At 41.9% G+C, this 21,569-nt stretch overlaps 1 protein-coding gene across 4 annotated transcripts in view; it reads right to left on the bottom strand.

Annotated features, from left to right (window-relative positions):
* Window positions 1-21,569, bottom strand: part of LOC117362460 (E3 SUMO-protein ligase RanBP2-like) — a 353,806-nt gene that overhangs the window by 111,791 nt on the left and 220,446 nt on the right. For 2 of the 4 annotated variants that reach the window (XM_033948861.1, XM_033948860.1), the window contains exon 20: window positions 16,585-21,268. In XM_033948861.1, coding sequence (XP_033804752.1) covers window positions 16,585-21,268 — 4,684 coding nt within the window. The remainder of the gene's footprint in view (window positions 1-16,584; window positions 21,269-21,569) is intronic. The other 2 variants (XM_033948862.1, XM_033948863.1) reach the window with 2 other exon arrangements.

The raw sequence follows: 21,569 nt of genomic DNA, 5'->3' as shown, positions 1-21,569 counted from the left end.
TTGATTCCCAAGTTTCTAACGCCGTTAACAGGGGACATAAGTTTAAAAGTTCAACTACTTTCCTTCTAGAAATATGCTTTCATGGGTTCAGGTCCCAATTTTTGTAGCGCTCTAACCTTACTAAGTTCCTCTTTTTAAGTACATGAGGAGCCTTTTTAAAAAACATAAAACAAAACCACAACCTAATTTTTGTTTTATCAAGGATATTAAACAATCCATTCACACTTTCCTTTCTAAATCTCTGAGGAGACTGTGTTTACTGGAATATTGCTTATGCAATATGCTTCCCTTCCTGTTCTCTACTGATATTCTTGTTTTAAGGCTTATTATAATTCTCTCTCAGCCTTCGTGATATATATACCGTATTTCCCATATATAGGCTGAGGTCTATACATCGTTTTTACAAACCTGCCTACAGGGCACGGCTTACTTAAATGGGGCGGCCTATCTAAATCTTTAAAATAACCTAATCCCCCCCCCCCGGTACCTTTTTAAAAATCTCCCTTAAATACGTCCCTCGCTGGATGGCTGTCAGCTGCCTCCTTGAATCTCCAGCGGTGCAGGACAATTGCGATCTTTTCGGCATCCAGCCTGGCCCCACACCACTTGCTGAATGGCTGTCATCAGTTCTTGCGAGTCCTGCGAGATGTGATGGCAGCCATTCAGCAAGTGGTGCGAGGCCAGGATGGATGCTGAAAAGATTGCAACTGCCCTGCACCGCTGGAGATTCGAGGAGGCAGCTGTCAGCCATCCAGCAGGTAATTTATCGGTAAGATAAATCACGGCTAATAGCATGGGGCGGCTTATCTACCAGTTTTAAAACATAGCTTGCCATTTGCATCAGCCTATATGTGGCCTATATGTGGCTGGTTATCAGGAGGTTATTTTCTCCACAGTAAGCCACTATGTAGTTCTAATTTTATACTTCATAGCATAGGTTTTTCTTTCCTTCTAGGATAGTTCCTCCTTTTTTAATCCTCAAAGACAAGAATTATTCTTCCATTGATTACAAAATTCCTTTTCCTTATCATTCGTATCTACTCTGGGACAGGACTGGTTTCAACTGCTCATTTGGTCTCTGCTCCATATGAGTGCATTAGCCAGTAGCCCTTTCTTATTTGATTCTTGAATTTTTAGATGTCCTCCATTGCCTATATTTAGATTCTCCTGCCTCTAGGAGGTTGTTATTATTGTTTCAGCTTCCATGCATATAGATTTTCTCAGAATCTTTCTTTTACCTATAGTAAAGCTTGGAGTTCCTCTATTCATTTTTTCCATTATGTTCCTTCCCTTGCTTCCGTGTTCTCGTATCAGACATTAGGTCTAGGTTTTTGCGAGGCAACTCAAATTTTTCTGAGTTCTTGAAACTCAACTCTCCCTCCATCCCTTTTATTAAAGCTAACGACCCACATGTGAGAATATGCTGCCTCCGTATCTAAGGATAAAGCACCGTTACTTACTGTAAAGCACAGTTACTTACCGTAACAGGTGTTATCCAGGGACAGCAGGCAGATATTCTTGACTGATGGGTGACGGCACCGACGGAGCCCCGGTACGGACAATTTTAGAGTGATTGCACTCTAAGAACTTGGAAAGTTCTGGTAGGCCGCACCGCACACGCGCGAGTGCCATCCCGCCCGACAGAGGCGCGCGGTCCCCAGTTTCTTAGTTTCCGCGGAGCTAAGAAGACGTGTGTTCAACGGCTGTTGAATATATTTTTCGATTTTTGCCTTCCACGCTCGCGTAAACCCATTGGAAAATATCATTTTCCTCATTTTTTCTTTATTTCATTGTAAAAAAATAATAATAATAAATTATAACTTAGTTATTTTTTCTTTTCTTTCGGTTTCGCCCCAGCGGGGCCTATTGCCACTATCGAAGCCTCGGGCTTCGATTTGGCTGAAGCCGTTTTTCCATTCATGCCCCCTCAACCCGGGTTTAAAAAGTGCCAGCGGTGCGCTCGGCCAATTTCACTAACAGACCCACATAACTGGTGTCTGCAGTGTCTTGGTCCTGATCATCGAGCGTCCTCTTGTACCCGCTGCGCATCGTTAAAGAAAAGGACTTTAAAAAACCACCAGATCCAACAGCGGTTACTTTTCGGTGCCGAGATGTCCGACTCCGCTGCACCGGCACCGACATCGGTTCCATCTCAGTCGGCACCTTCTTCATCGATACCGCGCCGGCGTCGCACCCCCCAGGTAAGCCGGCTAAGAAGCCTTCCCCGCTGGAGCGTCCTCCGGTCTCCTCTGCAGTGAGCCCAATCCTGCCGACCGTGAAACGCCCTCCATCCCTTTTATTAAAGCTAACAACCCACATGTGAGAATATGCTGCCTCCTTATCTAAGGATAAAGCACCGTTACTTACTGTAAGAGGTGTTATCCAGGGACAGCAGGCAGATATTCTTACAACTTTCCCACCTCCTCTAGTTGGCTTCTTCACTTGGGCATAGAACTGATGACCTCGCGAGCTGGCATCGGCAGGAAGGCACTTATGCATGCACGGTGCGGGCAGTCTAAAAGCTTGCAAAGCTTAAAGTGATACTACACTTTTCAATGTCCATGCCGGACTCTGTGGATGACATCACCCACTGTGAGAATATCTGCCTACTGTCCCAGGATAACACCTCTTATAGAAAGTAACTGTGCTAAAGAGGAACTGAATGGCAGAGAAAGCAGCAACATCCAGGGTAGTATGCTGTGGGGGATGTAGAGAGAGTAAGGGCATGCTGTGTGATGATGTCAAAGGCTGGCTGGGGCACTTGGTACCCTTTATTGCTGGCACCCTGAGCATTCTATGAGCAAGCTCATGTCTCTTATATGGTGCTGCTGGGTTTCCATCCTACTGCATAATGAACTTTAGTTCATCTTCAATATTTTCCAGGGAAAAATATTAATACTTCAACTGCATACTTCTGCATATTAACACTGGTACACATCTTTCAAAGGGCACCAAATTAACAATATTAAGAACTATTTTATATCACCTGTTTATTTTTAATATAAAGAAAAGCAGTTTTAACCCTACAATTCAATTTTCAAGATGCGGAGCTGTAAAGATCATGCCATCTCTCAATATTCATGCATTGTGGAGTTATTAGAACTTGAATATAAAGATTAACTGAATCAGCATTATACAATTCAGTTAACAAAGAATTTATTTATGCTTGCATGTAAATATATATAACACTTTATTGCGGTTAAGAGATGTGAAATTAACAATGATAAGAGGGTAGGTAGTGGGATCAGAATAAATCTATAGGCTAAAAAAAAAAAAACCCAAACAGTCTTAATGGCACTTTTCCCCTGCAAAAAATGTAAAGCACTATTTAAACACTAAAATTATCCACATGCATGTTAGATTAGCATCCAAACTATTGTCATATCACAAAACCAAACTGCTCTAACAACAATGATCAGCCGCCATTATCTTCTAAGCAAAGTCAGATCACAGCACAGGGTGACTGAATACCTTTACTGTCAGGTTTTGAGGAAGACTGGCTGGTCCAAAAAGCCATTGGATTAGTTTTAAAAAGGCTAAAATTAAACCCTAGAAAACAGTAAAATTTTAAAGATACCATGATTAATGATTTCAAGGATACAAGTGATATACACGTTTCCAAGATACAGATAGTCACACTCTAGTGACTACCACCAAGTTTCATTCAAGTCAACCTGAATTTGTGGTATGTTGCTGTAGTGTATGTTTTAGGGTTTGTTTGGGTTTTTTTTTTTTTTTTTTTTTTTTGCAATTACAGCAATTCAGCAGAGGGAAGGCTTCTGGGTCAGCTGCGTGTACAAACCGCAGCCATGACTTTGCAAAGTGAAGTACGGCTGGGAGAAAGCAGTTGGCCAGCGGAGGTAAACACTAGAGGGAGGGAGGCATGAATTTGGGATGTAAAATGGAAGAAGGCGACCAGGGGGCATGTTGGGACACAGAAGGGAGGAAGAGGGTCGCATTTGGACAGGAAGGGAGAAGCAGGGTTGTGTTGGGACACAGAAGGAAGGGAGGGAGCATACACTTCGGACAAAGGATGGAAGGAAAGGAGGAAGAAAGGGAGGGAGGGAGCATTAATTTGAAACACAGAATGGAGGGAGGGGAACATGAACTTGGAACATAGGATGTAACAATGGAGGGAGTGAGGGAAAGGGAAAGAGATGCTGAGGTGGGGAGGGAATAGAAAGGGAGAACTGCTGGGCATGGGTGTCTGAGTTAGAGGGAAAGATGGTGCACATAGGGAAATGAGGAAAGTGGTAATTGTTGGGCACAGGGAGGGAGAAGAAATAATGGACATGGTGGTGGGAGAGGCGTGAGGATGCATGGGGAAAAAGATGAGAGGGAGAAATGTTGGATGTGATGATGGAGAGGGAACAGTAGGATGGATAAATAACAAAATAAGTGTAAACCTATCTTTTCTTTCTATTTAAACTACAGTACTTTATTTTGAGGACTGTTTCTTTAATGTTTTTATAGATTGTGTACTGTATGGAATCTGAGTTACATACAAATTCAACTTAAGAACAGTTTATAAAATGGAACTTGTTCTTAACCCAGGGACTGCCTGTACCTTAAACCTTTTCGTTATTATTATCAGCAGCTTTTTCACCAATCCTTAATCTGTTTAACATAGTCATTGGAAGGCTAGCCCCAGAAAGGAGCCACAAACAGCAACTCCCTCTGGAACACAGCTAACTGAACCCTAAATATGGCTTAGATGTCACAAGAGTCCAATGACCAATTCCCTCCCATCAGGAGTTGTAAATGCTATCAGACAAACAAGAGAGGCTAGGATCTGCAAGAGCTAAAAAACTGAAACAAGTGAAGAGCACTAATAAAACAGATAATGGTTCAACAAATTTATTAGTGGGATTTCAACATATTAAAAGACTAAAATGATGATGTGGCCATTTCATCACAGTTGACTTGAGTTTTTCAATATCCTATGAAGTAGCTTATGCAATCTAAGTATGTGTCATCTATATTTATCTACAACTATACGCTGACCTGTTAACACTGTTAATTTGTTTTTCAATATCTTATGAAAAAAGTGGTAGTGCATCTTCTGGTACTTTGATTGAAACAGCCCCTGTGAAGGCAAAATGTGGCCACACTGAGCCAGGAGGCACAATGTAGAGTGATGAAATAAATAAGTCTTGCAAAGCTCTCTATTGCAATTCATATATGGATCTCAACACAAGGTCTTTTGGCATTCTCGCCTTTATCAGGAGTTCATGTCAGATGATGCAAGAATAAAAGAGCTCCAATTGTATCATCGGAGTGCATTCACAAGAGTAAACAGAATACTATGGATGGAGATGTGAAAAGAGGATGGATCAGTGAAGAAGTTGAGTGAGGGTAGAAATGGGGTTAAAAAAGATGGTGAAGGAGAGGAAATAGGACAGGTTTGCCCAACCTATGGTCCTGAGGCCAGAACCCAGTCCTTCATGTGCTTTTTTTCTGGCTCTCATAATCTTGATAATTCATGTGGTGCTTATAGTAGGATTCATAGGAGCCAACTTTTGAAAATGATTGGGGATGCTGAACTTAAAATTCACAATAAATTTCCCCTCATCCAACTGAGGGAGCTGAGTTGATATCTGGGAGATAGCTGCAGAGTTTTACTAAGAGCCAAGAACAACGATTTAGCAATTAAAAACACAAGGAACATCAGGGAGCCAAACCAAGAAACACACAGTTTGTGAGACAATATGTCCTTTCTTCCCCTCCCTCCAATTCGTCAATGACCTCCTGCCATCTCTTTCTACTGCTGCTGCTGCTGCTGTGGTACTTTTCTAGGCTCACATAGACCAGTGCCCATTTATATCTCCTGTGGGATAAAATGGGGAATAATATTTTTAAATTTTTGTGAGGAATTGGAACAGTGCTACTTTCCAGTCCACTTCAGTTCAATCGCTGACCATAGCCCCACTCAATACCAGGGCTGCAAAGATAAAAGTAGGTTTTAAAAGGGAGTTTTCCATAGAAAAATGCTTGAGTACCTGAATAAATTCATATAAACTGTTCTGAGCTCCCCTGGGAGAATAGTATAGAAAATTGAATGACTGAATAAATAAATAAATAAATGGAATTCCTTGCTTCCACAACCTTGTTCCCTTTCCCCATCCTTCTAATAAAATACCTTATTTATCTCCGTTACGGCAGGGCTGGAAGCAAAGAGCAGATAACCAAACTGACCCAGCTCAATCAGCAATATAACACTGTACATTCCTACCCAGTGATTCTTGGGCTTCTCAGTTGCAAGATTCAAACCATGCCTCCAAAAATGTGAAAATTAATCTTTTCTTGTTTCTGATTTTTTTCCTTCCTAGTTTTACTTCTCTCTCTCCAACCTGATCCTTTCTTCTCAGAACACTTTTCTTAGCCCCCTGCTCTTTGAACTCCACACAGTTCCTCTCCCCATTATCAGTTTTTTTTTCTTTTCCCTTACCCACTTCTTTGTATCATAGCCCATGCCCCCCAGCTTGCATTCATCTCAGCTCTATTCTTCCTTTCATAGTCCATATGTCTTCCCTAGGGTTACCAGATTTGTTGAAGCAAAAAAAAAAAAAGAAAGAAAGAAAGAAAAAGAGATGACATGAGGCCCCGTCCTATCCTCAAACAAACCTCAATTTCTTCTTCTCTGAGCTCGAGGCCACATCTAGAGGGCTTCTGAGCATGCACAGATGTGTTGTGATATCACATGCATGAGCGTGATGTTATCGTGCTGCACCCGCGTATGTTCAGAGGCCCTCCAGACATGACCCCAAAGCTCTTGTCAGAGCTGGGGTCTTCCAAAACCTGAACAAATTGGTGGGTTTTAAATTCATTCGGATACCCAGACAGTCCGCTAAAAAGAGGGCATGTATGGGTAAATCCAGACATCTGGAAACCCTATAGTCTTCCTTCAGCCTCTCTTCCCCGCACAACCCCTCTCTTCTAGCTCTCAGTGCCTGTGCTACTCTTTGCTTCCTCATGCCTTTCCAAGAGCTCCTTCCTCTTTTTGGTAGACCTAAAGCAGGAAGCCCGTTTGACCTACACTGCAGCTCTTCTCTGTTAAGAACATAAGAACATAAGAAGTTGCCTCCACTGGGTCAGACCGAGGTCCATCTCGCCCAGCGGTCCGCTCCCACGGCGGCCCATCAGGTCTGCGACCTGTGAAGTGGTTTCTGACCACTTTTATAACCTACCTCAAGTTCTATCTGTACCCCTCTATCCCTTTATCCTCCAGGAACCTATCCAAACCCTTCTTGAACCCCTGTACAGAGTTCTGGCCTATCACTTCCTCCGGAAGCGCGTTCCATGTGTCCACCACCCTCTGCGTAAAAAAGAATTTTCTAGCATTTGTTCTAAACCTGTCCCCTTTCAATTTCTCTGAGTGACCCCTAGTGCTCGTGGCTCCCCTCAGTTTGAAGAATCTGTCCTTATTTACTCTCTCTATGCCCTTAAGGATTTTGAAGGTTTCTATCATGTCCCCTCTAAGTCTCCTCTTCTCCAGGGAGAACAGCCCCAGCATTTTTAACCTGTCAGTGTATGGAAAATTTTCCATACCTTTTATCAGCTTAGTCGCCCTCCTCTGCACTCCCTCGAGTACCGCCATGTCCTTCTTGAGGTACGGCGACCAGTATTGAACACAGTACTCCAGGTGCGGGTGCACCATTGCGCGATACAGCGGCATGATGACTTCCTTCGTCCGGGTTGTGATACCCTTTTTGATGATGCCCAGCATTCTGTTTGCTTTCTTTGAGGCTGTCGCACATTGCGCCGATGGTTTCAGTGATGAGTCGACCATCACCCCCAAGTCCCTTTCCAGGTTACTCACCCCTAGCAGTGTTCCCCCCATTTTGTAGTTGAACATCGGGTTCTTTTTCCCTACAAGCATGACCTTGCATTTCTCCACGTTAAAACTCATTTGCCACTTTTTTGCCCAGTCTTCCAGTCTCGTTAGGTCCTTTTGTAGGTCTTCACAGTCTTCCGTGTTTCTAACCCTGCTGCAGAGTTTGGTGTCATCAGCAAATTTGATAACCTCACATTTTGTCCCCGTTTCCAGATCGTTAATAAATATATTGAATAGAAGAGGTCCCAGCACCGACCCCTGCGGAACTCCGCTCGTGACCCATTGCCAATCTGAGTATTGGCCCTTGACTCCAACCCTCTGTTTCCTGCCCGCTAGCCAGTGTTTGATCCATCGGTAGATATCCCCTTGCACCCCGTGGTTCCACAGTTTTTTAAGTAGCCGTTCATGTGGTACCTTGTCGAAGGCTTTTTGGAAGTCAAGGTAAATGATGTCTATGGATTCACCCTTATCCATCTGACTGTTTATTCCCTCAAAGAAGTACAGCAAGTTCGTGAGGCATGACCTTCCCTTGCAGAAGCCATGCTGGCTCGCCTTCAGTTGTCCATTGTTTTCTATGTGTTCGCAGATTGTGTCCTTTACCATTGCTTCCATCATCTTTCCAGGAACCAAGGTCAAGCTCACAGGCCTGTAGTTTCCCGGGTCACCCCTTGATCCCTTCTTAAAGATGGGCGTGACATTTGCTATTTTCCAGTCCTCTGGGATCTCCCCAGTTTTTAGGGAGAGGTTACATATTTGGCGAAGTGTCTCTGCTATTTCGTTTCTCAGTTCTTTTAGTACCCTTGGGTGGATGCCGTCCGGGCCTGGTGATTTGTCGCTCTTTAGTCTGTCTATCTGTCTGAGGACATCCTCTTTGCTTACCTCTAGTTGTACCAGCCTTTCGTCGTGCTCTCCGTTTATAATCACCTCGGGTTCTGGGATATTGGATGTGTCCTCTCTGGTGAAGACTGACGAGAAGAATTTGTTTAACCTTTCAGCTATCTCTTTTTCCTCCTTTATCGCTCCTTTCCTGTCTCCGTCGTCCAGTGGTCCCACTTCCTCTCTGGCTGGTTGTTTCCCTTTCACATACCTGAAGAAGGGTTTGAAGTTTCTTGCTTCTCCTGCCAGTCTTTCCTCATATTCTCTCTTTGCCTTCCTGACCTCTCGATGACATTCTTTCTGGTGTCTTTTGTGCTCTTCCTGGTTTTCCTTTGTTGGATCCTTTTTCCATTTCTTGAAGGATGATTTCTTGTCACTTATCGCCTTTTTAACTGCAGATGTTATCCATGCTGGGTTTCTAGTTCGATTTTTTTTTGCACCCTTTCCTAAACCTTGGGACGCACAGGTCTTGTGCCTCGAGCACTGTGCCTTTAAGCAGTGTTCAGGCTTCCTTTACGGTCTTCACCTTCCCTGAGTTGCTGTTGAGCTTTTTTCCTACCATTTTCCTCATGTCCTTGTAGTTTCCCTTTCTGAAGTTGAGTGCTGTCGTTTTGGTTCTTTTCACCTTTGATGTTCCCATGTTTAATTTGTACTGGATCATGTTGTGATCACTGTTCCCTAATGGTGCTATTACCACCACTTCCTTTGCGGGTCCTTCTAGCCCGTTGAGGATTAGGTCTAGCGTGGCATCCCCTCGCGTTGGTTCCGTGACCAGCTGCTCCATGAAACAGTCCCTTATCGCCTCTAGGAATTTAGTTTCTCTCGTGCAATTTGAGTGCCCAATGTCCCAGTCTATTCCCGGATAGTTGAAATCCCCCATAACCACCACCCTTCCACTTCTGCACTCCTGCCTCAGTTCGGCCTCCAGTTCCAGGTCGTTTGCTTCTGACTGTCCTGGTGGGTGATAGTACAATCCCAATTTGATGTCAGCTCCTTCCCCTCCTGTCAGCTTAACCCATAGTGACTCCAGACTGTCCGCCCTTATTGTTGTTTCTGTTCTGGATGAAGGAATGGAGTCCTTTATATACAGTGCTATTCCTCCCCCCTTTTTGTGTGCTCTTTCCTTCCTGTAGAGTTTATACCCTGGAAGGGCCACATCCCATTTGTTGTCCTCTGTCCACCATGTCTCTGTGATTCCTATTATGTCTATGTCCTTATTTCCGGCTATAACTTCTATCTCCCCCATTTTAGTCCTTAGGCTCCTAGCATTTGTATATAGGCAATTTAAGTCCCAGTTTGTTACCTTTTCTTTTGGATCTACTCTTGATTTGTTGCTCCTGCTGGTCTCCTCACGTGTTGCCTCCTGTGGTGTGTCTATCCCGTCCTCTGCCCGCTTTTTTGTTCTTTGATAGCCCTCTGGGTCCTGCTGTTTCCTCCTTGTCTTACTCTTTATTTCTAGTTGCCTCTCGGGTCCCTGTGCTGCATCTTTGGGTTTATGTCCATAAAGTGTCCATTTTGTCTCTAGTCCATTATCGCCATTTTCTGTTTCAGTATCCTTGCTTGATACTGTGGTCCGATGTGTCGAGGTCAGATCGACTATCGGCTTTCCCCTTGTTATCAGTTTAAATTCATGTCTATGCAGGTCTGGATATTACGTGCCAGCATCCCTGTTATTAGCCCATTAGTCAGATATTCCTTAGTCAGTCAATAGGCTGCAGGGAAAAGCAAGTCAGAAGGATGGAGTCTCCTAAGTTACTGGTACCACCTTTCCCTGAAGCCAATTGGATGGCTAAGGAATGTCTGACAAATGATGTCTCCTAAGCTACTGGTTCTGCTTCCTTTGAAGCTTAAGCTGGTTCTGCTTCCTTTGAAGCTTAAGCTTAAGAAATATCTGACCAATGGGCTGCAGGAGGAAGCAGAAGCTTTAGCTACAGAGACATTGCCTTTCTTTCTGCTTTCTCTAGCATCTCTACAGTGGGAAGATTTCAGCTCTGCTGTCTGGGCAGTGATGGAAAGAATATTGGGGGTGCTCTAGCATCCATAGATCTGGCACCAACTACAAGATTCCTGCTTCCCTACCATGACTCAGATCTCTGTAAGTTTGAGCTGAGCAGTGCCATAAGTTTTGAGACTTGAAACCATGAGACCAACCTGAACTTCCGGTACCATGCAGCTCAGACTTGCAAAGAGCCGAGTCACACTGGGGAAGCAGGAAGCCCACCAGGTGAGGGGAGACTGGGAAAAGCCGTGGAGTATATGAGAAAGAGCAAGTAGACTAGATGAAGGCTTCAGATAAATGAGAGTGAGAGAAAGAGGGGCAGGAGGGGATGACATTTTTGCATTTTGCCACTATCTGACGACGCATATGGCAAAATACAACTGTGTGTGTTATGGCCCTCCAAATGTTACAAACTATAAAGTGTGGCCCCTGATTGAAAAAGGTTGGAGAAGCCTGCAATAAGAGATGGATTAGAAAGGAAGGGAGCTGAAGATAAGAGATGTGGTCTTTACCACGGCATCAAATAATACAAAGGAAAAAAGCAACCCCAAGGGCAAGCCATAGGAACAAAACACAAGGAAGTGGGGTTCTTGGCTATCACAGCGTTTATCTTTGAATTGTGATTACACCTTCTATATTGTCCTGGGTGGCAGGCACCTCAGCGTGTTTTTCTTTAAGTTTACTCAATTTGGCCTATTTTTTAATCATTTGGCACCGTCAACTGGGATACTTTTACATCCCTGAAGAAGGCCCCTGTGGCCGAAACACAGACCGTGTTGGGGTCCAGCATATGCTCTCCTATAAAGGCTTTACATGCCTGCCTCATATTGTTTTATTTAAACTTTAACTGAGATTCCATATTGTGAATAAATGTGCTTGTTCACACAGTGGTCTGACCAGTGTCCCTCCCCACTTCCTTGTTTTTTGTTCCTTTACTATGGCATCACATATCTGGAGCTTTTCCCCAGCTCATCCTAAACCAAATCACCATATGCAGGACACAGACTGTGCAGGATTGCCATGTACCGGCCTTAGTTTGTTTTATACCATTCATTTTCTAATTACAGATCTTATGTGTTCAACCCATGCTTTTCTGAATTCCATCACCGTTTTCATCTCCACCACCTCCTTTGGGAGGGCATTCCAGGCATCCACCACCATCTCCATGAAAAAGAATTTCCTAATATTACTCCTAACTCTGCCATGCCGCAACTTCAATTCATACCCTCTAGTAATTCAATTCATACCCTCTAGATCAGTGGTCTCAAACACGTGGCCCGAGGGGGGGGGGGGCACATGCGGCCCGCCAGGTACTATTTTGAGGCCCTCGGCATGTTTATCATAATCACAAAAGTAAAATTAAAAACAGTTTCTTGATCATATGTCTCTTTAGCTATAAATGACAATATTATTATTAAGGCTTAGCCAAAAGAAAAGATTTATAAACTATAAAGAGTTTTACCTCATGCAAATCGTCATTTCTTTAATAAGACATGAACTATTTTTTTCTGAGGCCCTCCAAATACCTACAAATCCAAAATGTGGCCCTGCAAAGGGTTTGAGTTTGAGACCACTGCTCTAGATAAAGACCCGAGTCTGCCGAACCATACATACTCCATAAATTAATTATTTTGTTTAAATGGTCCTTTTTCTTAGATATTTCTGGGCCAGAAAGCTAGAGCCCTGCCCGGTAGTGTGCTTAGGTTCCATCTACTGGAGTCTCCATCAAAGCTCACTCCAGCCCATCTTAACCATCCCAGCCATCGAAGCCCTCCCCAGCCCTTCTTCAACTGAATATCCATATATGGGACCCAGGCCGTGCAAGTCTGCCAAGTACTGGCCTTAGTTCCTTTAATTTATACCCATTATTTTCTGATTAGAGATCATCTGTGTTCATCGCACGCTTGTTTGAACTCTGTCACCATTTTCTTCTCCACCACTTCCCTTGGAAAACATTCCATGTATCAACCACCCTCTCCGTAAAGAAGAATTTCTTAACATTACTCTTGAATCTACCACCCCTCAACCTGAAATTATGCCCTCTGGTTTTACCATTTTCCTTTCTCTGTACCATATCTCCCCTGTCCCTCCTCTCTTCCAAATAGCACTTAGCGCTTTTTTCAGTGCCCATTTATAGAACTGACTAGTACACCCATTTTATAAAATAGCACCTAGCTTATATGCATGTAATCTCCACTTGAGACATCATTCATACTCATAAATGTGCCATTCTATAACCTTGTACACACTATTAGTGCCTACATTTGGGCATCCTTTATACAGAATTGCTCTATATGGATTTAATAGCAAAACAGTTTGTATTTGAAACAGCAGCCTCATAGTTAATCTCTACCATAATCTTGCAAAGTGTTAGCTGCATGATATGTTCTGACTAAAAGCCATGGGGAAGCATTTACCTGGTGCTTTAATAAACAGATAGGCAGGCTGAGATAGGAAAGTATAGTGCTTTGTAAAAAGTATCTTAGTTTAGAGTGATGCCAAAGAAATGAATGAGAATGTTGCTGACCAGATAGGATAGTCTTCCAATTATAGCAATTATAGATCAGAGATGTGTAAAAAACAGGCATATAAGATAAGGTTAGCTAAAAGGAAGAATCTTGTAATGGAAATGTTATTTTCTTCTTGGATAAAGGGCATTGTAAGCTAAGTACAATTTCTATATAATAATGATGCATTGAAGTACAAAGCATTATTTAAGTATTATGATACAATTTTCAATGGGAGGTTAAAGTATTTAAAGGTTTCTTGTGGAGGACAGACTGTTAAATGTGACAAGTTATAAGGGGGATACTTTCTACTGTGGGGGAATATGGCGTTTGTGGCACAGAACTGAAGGTGAATGTGTGTGCAGATTGCAAAGGCCCTGCTGGTCCTGTCCCTTAGAACAGGAAACAAGAATCAGGAGGGGCATGACCAGCAAGGCTTTCTAGAGCCCAAATAGATTCTGAAATCAACCATCATGTTAATAGTTCTATTCCAAACAGTAACGAGATGCAAATGTATGGACTGAAGACCAATGTTGTAGCTCAGTAAATCTCCTCTATGGAGGCTGCTCTCAAGTTGGCTATAGATGCAGCCATTGTTCAAACATTATAAGCTGCGATGTGACAGTCTAGAGCAGGGGTCTCAAAGTCCCTCCTTGAGGGCCGCAATCCAATCGGGTTTTCAAGATTTCCCCAATGAATATGCATGAGATCTATGTGCATGCACTGTTTTCAATGCATATTCATTGGGGAAATCCTGAAAACCCAACTGGATGTGGTCCTCAAGGAGGGACTTTGAGATCCCTGGTCTAAAGTCAAGCCTGCCTGGCATAAGTAAAGGAAATGCAGTCTGCTAGTCAACTGGAAAGACTGTGTTTGCCAATGGCAGTTCCCATCATGGTTTGGTCAAAAGAAACAGCTGAGTGGACTTTCTATGGGCTTTAGTCTGCTCTAGATTAAAGGTCTCCTAAAGTCCTCATTGTGTACACTGTACTTTCACCATTAGAGGCATGGGTTTGGGAGAAAATGTTGGCGGAACAATTGACTAGTTAAGATGGAATTCCATTACTACATTCAAGAGGAACCAAGAATGGTTGTGCAAGACCACTCTACTGTTGCAAAAGTCAGAGTAAAGTGGATCAGCTACTAGAGTTTGTTGACTTAAGTGACCACCACCAAATATAGGATGTTTTAGGTCAGGTACTTCAGATGCCAAGTTATCAAGGGGCTCAAAAGGTGCTTTCATCAACTGGGTTAGGATCATATTGATATTCCATGATACTGCAGGAGGTTTCAACAGAAGCAAGCCTCAAATGAAATGAATTACATATGTTGAACAGAGATGGGTTTATTTTCTACACGACGATGATAAGCATCCACAGCACTGCGATAAATCCTAAAGGAGTTGGTCTTGAGACCCGACTGACAAATGTAGAAGGTATTCAAGAACCAGCCAAGGACTGTTCCTTGCATACCCAGATCGTTTAATCTCAGGAGGAGTAATAGTAGTAGTTGTAGTAACAGTAGTAAGAAAACGTAGTAGCACTAGATCTATTTTAATTTGCACAAGAGGATTGTATTTCATAATTATAATGAGTGGCCATTACTTTTTGCATAAAAAAGGAGTGGGTTTTTTAAGACTGTTTACTTTAAAGTTTAATAATACTTTGTGTATGTCATAGTATGAGCATCAAATCTCAATAAATTTATATTCATTTTATGCAAAGTTGGGTTTATGTGAATGTTTCTGGAGAATGGGGTCCATAGCTTTAATCAGATTCTTAAAGGGGTCTGTGACTCAAAAAAGGTTAAGAATCACTGTACCAAAATGTCACATCTCATTCACTTTTGAAGAGCAAACCAAATCTTCCCAGAGGAGCAGATAGAGCTTGGTTTTCAATTTAATCCTCTTCAGGACTATAATAGGAGCTTTCTATTCTGCTAACACCATCTTAGAAAGGGATTTATGGAATGAAAAGGCCTTTGGAGGGGACATTTGCACCTAAAAAATAGTATCATTCTTCCTCAGTGGACTCTACCTTGCTGAGGGGATAGACCAGGTACTGGGGCCTTGGCTCTCAGGGAAGACAATTCTTGCTGGCAACATAACTGAACCACTAGAGCTGAAACCTTGTTGAATATAATGTCCCCCAAATGAGGGAGCAGCCCCTCCCTGGGGAGAGAGACAAGACTGGAAGATCTGCACACGTGTCCACAGCACAATCTGGAGACAAAACTGTCACAGTTTTTTGTGGGGAGGGGGGGGGTTGCAGAGATCCATAGGTGGGGAACTTCCCCAGCTGTACGGACTCTAATGAGCTCCAAAAAAGCAAGCCCATGGGGTACAAGCCTGTAGGCTGAGGCTCTGGGGAGCCCACACCAATTAATCCTCTACCTCTGTGTTACGGTTCACTCTGTGGTTATCACCTTGCCAGATTATGACCACAAGGCCAAGCACTGTAGTTTTAAGGATTCATACCCAGAAGAAAACAAAACTGCTGCAACAGTTCACCCACATCATCTACTGAAGGCAGTGAAATTCTGAAATGTTTCCTGTTGCACTACTCCATATTTCAGTGATTGGAATCTTCAATGTCTATCTCAATCTTCTGGCAAGAGGACTTAGCCATTGACAGTACTACCAACACGATTTTTTTTCAAAAAATGTTTCCTCAACACACTTGACATTAGGATTCTAGTATGGCTTGGATATGATGGTTTGCCTTCCAAATCCAAACTCAAGGAAAGTTACGTTTCAGGTATAACAGGTGGTTCACCAACTACAGGGTTTACAATTTAAGTTGAATCTGAGGCTATGGAGGATGAAGCAATTTGCTTGAGATCAAAGTGAGCCATCAATGGCTTTCTCAGTCTACTGTTCTAACCACTGAGCTATCCTCTCTACTCTGATCTAGGCCTTTTTAAAATTTGACTCTTGGTGATTAATCCTCCCCCTTTTATGAAGCCGTGTTTGGCTTTTTTAATCGCTGGCTTCGACAGTAAAAGTTCTGACACTCAGACTTCCTATGAGCGTCAGAGCTAATATCGCCACAGCCGGTGATAAAAAAGCCCAACATGGCTTCATAAAAAGGGGCCTACATTTTTAGAGAATTAACAGACAGAAAATGCTTTTTTTTTTCTTTTTAAAACCCCAAAACAAAAGTTTTTAGTTTTGTGTTTCGATCATCCTAACAGAGATGAGTATCGGAAACCACTGTGAAGATAACGGAAGATACAACCACATACTCATAAAGGGACTGATATTTGCTTAAAACCATAACCACTGCAACATGGATTTAAGTGTAAAAAGTATAACAATTTTCATAATATAAACCAAAATTACTTTGAATACATAATATTTGCTTCTTTACCTTTTTCTGGAACTTTTAGTAGATGAGTGATGGGGGCTGCTGAAGAGGAAACTATAGAATTTTCTGCCCTGCAACTGGAAAGTTTTGAAGTTGTAGCAGCTTTCTCCTGGGTACTTCCTTTTGTGCTGAAGTCCACTTGTTTCTCAGTTACACTTTTGGTTGCTGAAATATCCTTCTCACTCTGACTTTTTGAAGAATTAAAACTGAAGCCAAAGAGAGACCCTGTAGATGATGTGTTGCCAAATGTAAATGGCTTTGGTTTCTCACAGCTAAATATAGACTTAACAGATTCTGAACCAAATACAAATTTGGGAGGAGAAACAACTGCTTTTGTGGGGGATTCAGATGAGACAAGTTCTTTGGATTCTGGAGTTATTGCAGAACTATCATCATCAGCTTTCTGATTCTGATCAGTTCTCTCCCTGGTGATTTCTTCCAGTACTGCCACAGCTATTTTGCCACATGGCGATGTTCTTGGTGTACTGCCACGGGAAGACAGAGGTGTAATTAAAGTATCATTCTGTTGAGCTTGTTTCACCTCCTCAAAAATTTGCTTAAATGAGTCTGCAACATCCTGAAGCTTAAATCGTACAGCAAAAAGTTCTAACTTTCCTTCTCCTTCTGAAAAGTCATGTGCAGGCCAAACCCAAGCCCGCTCTGTCCCTTTCATATGCTCTAATGTCATTTCTGATGTAATTCTATGATTGGCACAGAGTTTTAATACCTGGTCCCTTCTCATTATTATACGAACACTTTTGTTATCATAGTTCTGCAAGATTTTTATATCTCCAATACCTCTTTCTTTCCATTGATTAGTATCTTTATCAAACCTGTACAATTTGGCTCTATGACAAAACACAACTTGCTCATTTTCTTCACCACTTGCAACTTCAACTAAATCTGGTAAAGGGACAACAGGTTCAAAGTACTGTCCATCTCTCTCCTCTTCCTGAGTGATATCTGATTCTTCATCAGTACCTACAGAGGTTCTGCTCTGATTTAATTTGGTAGGTGACTTTGATGGACTCAAAGCTGGCTGAAAATTAAAGCTAAAGCCAGCTGTCGACTCACCAAAACGAAAGAGGTTTTTCTTCTCAGGTGTAGTGTCCAAAGGAGTTGCATACACAGAGCTATCCAAGTTATTATCCAACACTTCTTCACGTAAATCATAGTTATCCCACTCCAGAGTTGGTTCAGTGCTTTCACCATGTGCCTTTATCATTAAACCAGAAGCATTAACTAATGAATCTGAATTTTTATTTTCTTCTTCTTGAACATTTGATCTTTCTTCTGTTAAGAAGGTCTTAAGATCTTTCAGACCACTCTTCATTTTTTCAGCTCTTTTTATCAGTTCAGCAGTTTTACCAGTGTCTACAAGCTTATGAGGTGTCTGCAAAGGTATATCCAACAGCAATCTCTGGCACTCCTCAAACTTAAGTTTGAAATCTTCAGCCTGTTCTGGAGTTTTAAACTTAGCTGCCAGCTGCTCTAGTTTGGCATCTCCATCAGAAAAGTCGCTTGCTAACCACATCCATGCTCTGTCAGAACCAGATAATGGTTTTAGATTCATTGTGGTCGTTATCCAGTGGTTTGCACAAACTTTCAGGACTTGCTCACGACGCATTATCATACGGAGTTTACCATTCACTTCATTCTTAAGAATTTTTAAATTGCCCACACCACGTTCTTTCCACTGACTGACTTCTGCATCAAACCTAAACAATTTGACCCTTTGTGAGTAAAGAACTTTTTCATCCTCTTCTCCAGTTACAAGCTCTATTTTGTCAGGCAACTGCACCACAGGTTCAAAATGAATATCATCATTGTCCTCAGTTTTATACATGTCATCACTGCTTTCATGCTCAGTAGATGTATTGACCACATCTGCTGTTTTCATGTTCTGTGAAGAAAATAATTTTTCACCTGCTTGTGAAAAGCCTTTGAAATTGGGATCCTTTTTATTAAAATCTGAATCAGATGAAGCTTTTGCAAGATCAGCAAAAGTGAAAGTGTTGCTATTTTGGCCAAATATACCGCTTTTTTGGTCATCACTGCTGTCCTGGGACAGAACACTAGCTATATCATTTGATGGTTTCTTCTTTCCCTTCTCTTCTTCACTGTTTTGTGGAAAGCTTGAAATATTTTCTTTTGACTGATCTGTTTTTGCCCAATTTTGATAAGGCTCCTGTATTCCAAATTTAAAACCACCAGAATTTCCAGGAGTGGAGAAACTAAAGCCTTCTTTGCCAAGTTTGGTCTCAGAAGAAGATGGGAGAATCTGAAATGTGAAGGAGGATGGTGTGTTATGTTCTTCTGTGTGGACAAATTTAAAGCCCTTATCTGTAAAGCCACTTGAAAATCCTGTGCCCAGCTGTGTACCAGTATTTTCAGCTAATTTTTCATTTAAGCCAAATGTAAAGGCTGATGCAGCCTGGGTAGATGAGGCAATAGCACCAGATTTACCACTTGGATTAGGTGTTTGGCAAGCAACACAAGTTAATGAAGAACTTTCATTTCTAACCAAACACACCTCACAATCCCACTGACCTTCTTTTTTTGCGAACAGCCCTTCAAAGTCACTCTGCTTATTACTTTTATCCATACTAGAAGCAAATGTGAATCCAGAAGTTGTCTGAGAAGATGATATAGAAGACTTTGGTATACTCTGTGAATGTGGAGCATTACAAGCAATACAATTTGCTGCAGTTTCCTCATTCCTCACAAGGCACGTACTACATTCCCACTGACCAACTTTTTTAGAAATGAGAGCTCCAAAGCCATTGTTGGCAACATTGGAAATACTAGATGAGCCAAATTTATATGAAGGAGGCTGAGCAAATACTGATGCACTAGTCTGAACACTGCTGTCTGGAGTCTGGTATGCAATACAATTAGCAGCAGATGGCTGATTTCTTACTACGGACGCAGGGTAGTCCCACTGGCCCTCCTTCTTAGCAAAAGCAGAGCCCAAAGTATCCAATGTGCCAATTCTGAAAGATGTAGTAGTTTCACCTAACAAAGGGGTATGCATGTCTTTGGAATCTGGGTTTGGATTCTCACAGGCTACACACTTCTTAACAATTCCTTCATTTGCTACCAAACATACACTGCAGTTCCATTGATCCTTCTTTGTAAATTGGTCACCAAATCCTGTTGGATGAGTGGTAGCTTTAGGGAATGTAAATGCTGTAGGTGCAGACTCACTTTTTGTAATGGCAAAACTTAATTTTTCTTCTATTGCTGGCACTGCTGTTTCAGAAACACTCTTGTTTGGATGAGGGCTCTGGCAAGCCACACAAACAAAAGCATCAGTAGTATTTCTCACAAGGCAAACATCACAGCACCACTCTGGTTTCTTTGCAAAATTAAATCCAAAGTTAATGATCCCAGTAGCAGAAAGGTCCTTACTGTTTTGACAAGATTCTTTCTGAATTGCAAAATTTTGATCTGATGAGCCCCTACTTGATTCCAATACAGTAGATAGCTTTTGGGCTTCTTCAAACTGATACTTGAAAAGCACAGCTTCTTCTGGTGTTTTGAATCTGATGGCCAGTTGTTCAGGTTTTGGCATTTCATCTGCATAATCCAATGCATGCCACACAAACGATTTATCTGAATCTGCATAGGGTATCAATTTCATACTTGTGTTTATGTAATGATTTGCACAGATTTTCAGTATTTGCTCTCGTCTCATCAAAAGTCTAATCTTACCAGATATTTTATGCCTCAGTATTTTCACATTACCAACGCCTCTCTCTTTCCATTCTTTCAATTCTGTATCAAAGCGGAACAACTTTGCTCTGTTTGAAAATAACTCTGCCTCATCCTCTTCCCCAGTCTTTACTTCAACCTTATCTGGCAGAGGAACAACAGGCTCAAAATGTGGACCATCATCATCCGTACCATAGATGCTTCTTCCATCAGACTCATGGCTTCTGTCAGCTACATTTGTATCTGAGGTGTCAAATGATGGTTTACCTACATCTTGGAAACTGAATATATTATCCCCTTTATTAAAGAAAGAAACATTCTTATGTTGGTTGTATTCAGTATTTTCAGTAAATAAACTACCTGAAACAGCTTTGCTACCAAAACTGAAGATACTTCTATGGTCAGTTGCCTTATCAACAGGTGTTTTTTGGACATTTTGTTCTTGATCTTGTAGAGGACTATCTGATGTTAAGAGGCCCAAAAGTCTTTCACTTCCAGTGAACTTTGTGTTACGACACCCAACCTGTGGAGAAGAAAAAGTAAAGTCTCCATCATTGGATTTGAAGTTAGAGTTAAACTTAAATGTGGATGGTGCAATTTGTGTTGATGTTGTGAAAGATGAGGATTTTACTCCTTCAGGTAGCACTGAATGACCAAAGCGAGGTTTTCCAAATTCTATATTCTTCAAGTCTGCTGTCTTGGAAACTTGGGGTCCCACTGATGGTTTAGTGAAATAGCCTGGCTCTGGTAATGATGGATTTGTGGTTGTCTGTGGTACACTGTAGTTATAATAGTCTTCACCACGTGGTGAAACAAGTGCAGCTGTGGGAGACTCAAATCGCAATGGAGCACCATATATTTCTTGAGGAAACATACAAGCAGAAGTGTTCTGTAGAGGAGAAGTGTGCATCTGTGGCTGATAAGAATATACATGTTGCTGAGGACCAAGTCTATTCATGCCATACACAGGAGCCTGAAAATAAAAAAAGAGAAGAGAAGGGCATTTAATTTTGTCATATTTAGATATAAAACTACTAACATACAATAATCTAATCTAATATAATCCTTAGGTTTGTATATCGCATCATCTCCACGTTCGTAGAGCTCGACGCGGTTTACAGTAGGAGAAATAGGAAGGAACTACAACAGAGGGTTAGAGGTAGAAGTGTGAAGAAAATTTAGAGGACTTGGGATGCCAAGATAAGAGTTTCCTTGATTCCTAAGTTGGAGGGAGAATTACATTTTTTGAGAAAAGCCAGGTTTTCAGATGTTTG

This window comes from Geotrypetes seraphini, chromosome 6 (genome assembly GCF_902459505.1).
Source record: "Geotrypetes seraphini chromosome 6, aGeoSer1.1, whole genome shotgun sequence".
NCBI lineage: Eukaryota > Metazoa > Chordata > Amphibia > Gymnophiona > Dermophiidae > Geotrypetes > Geotrypetes seraphini.
Note: the sequence above shows the minus strand (reverse complement) of the source record. Positions and strands in the feature narration are given on the sequence as shown.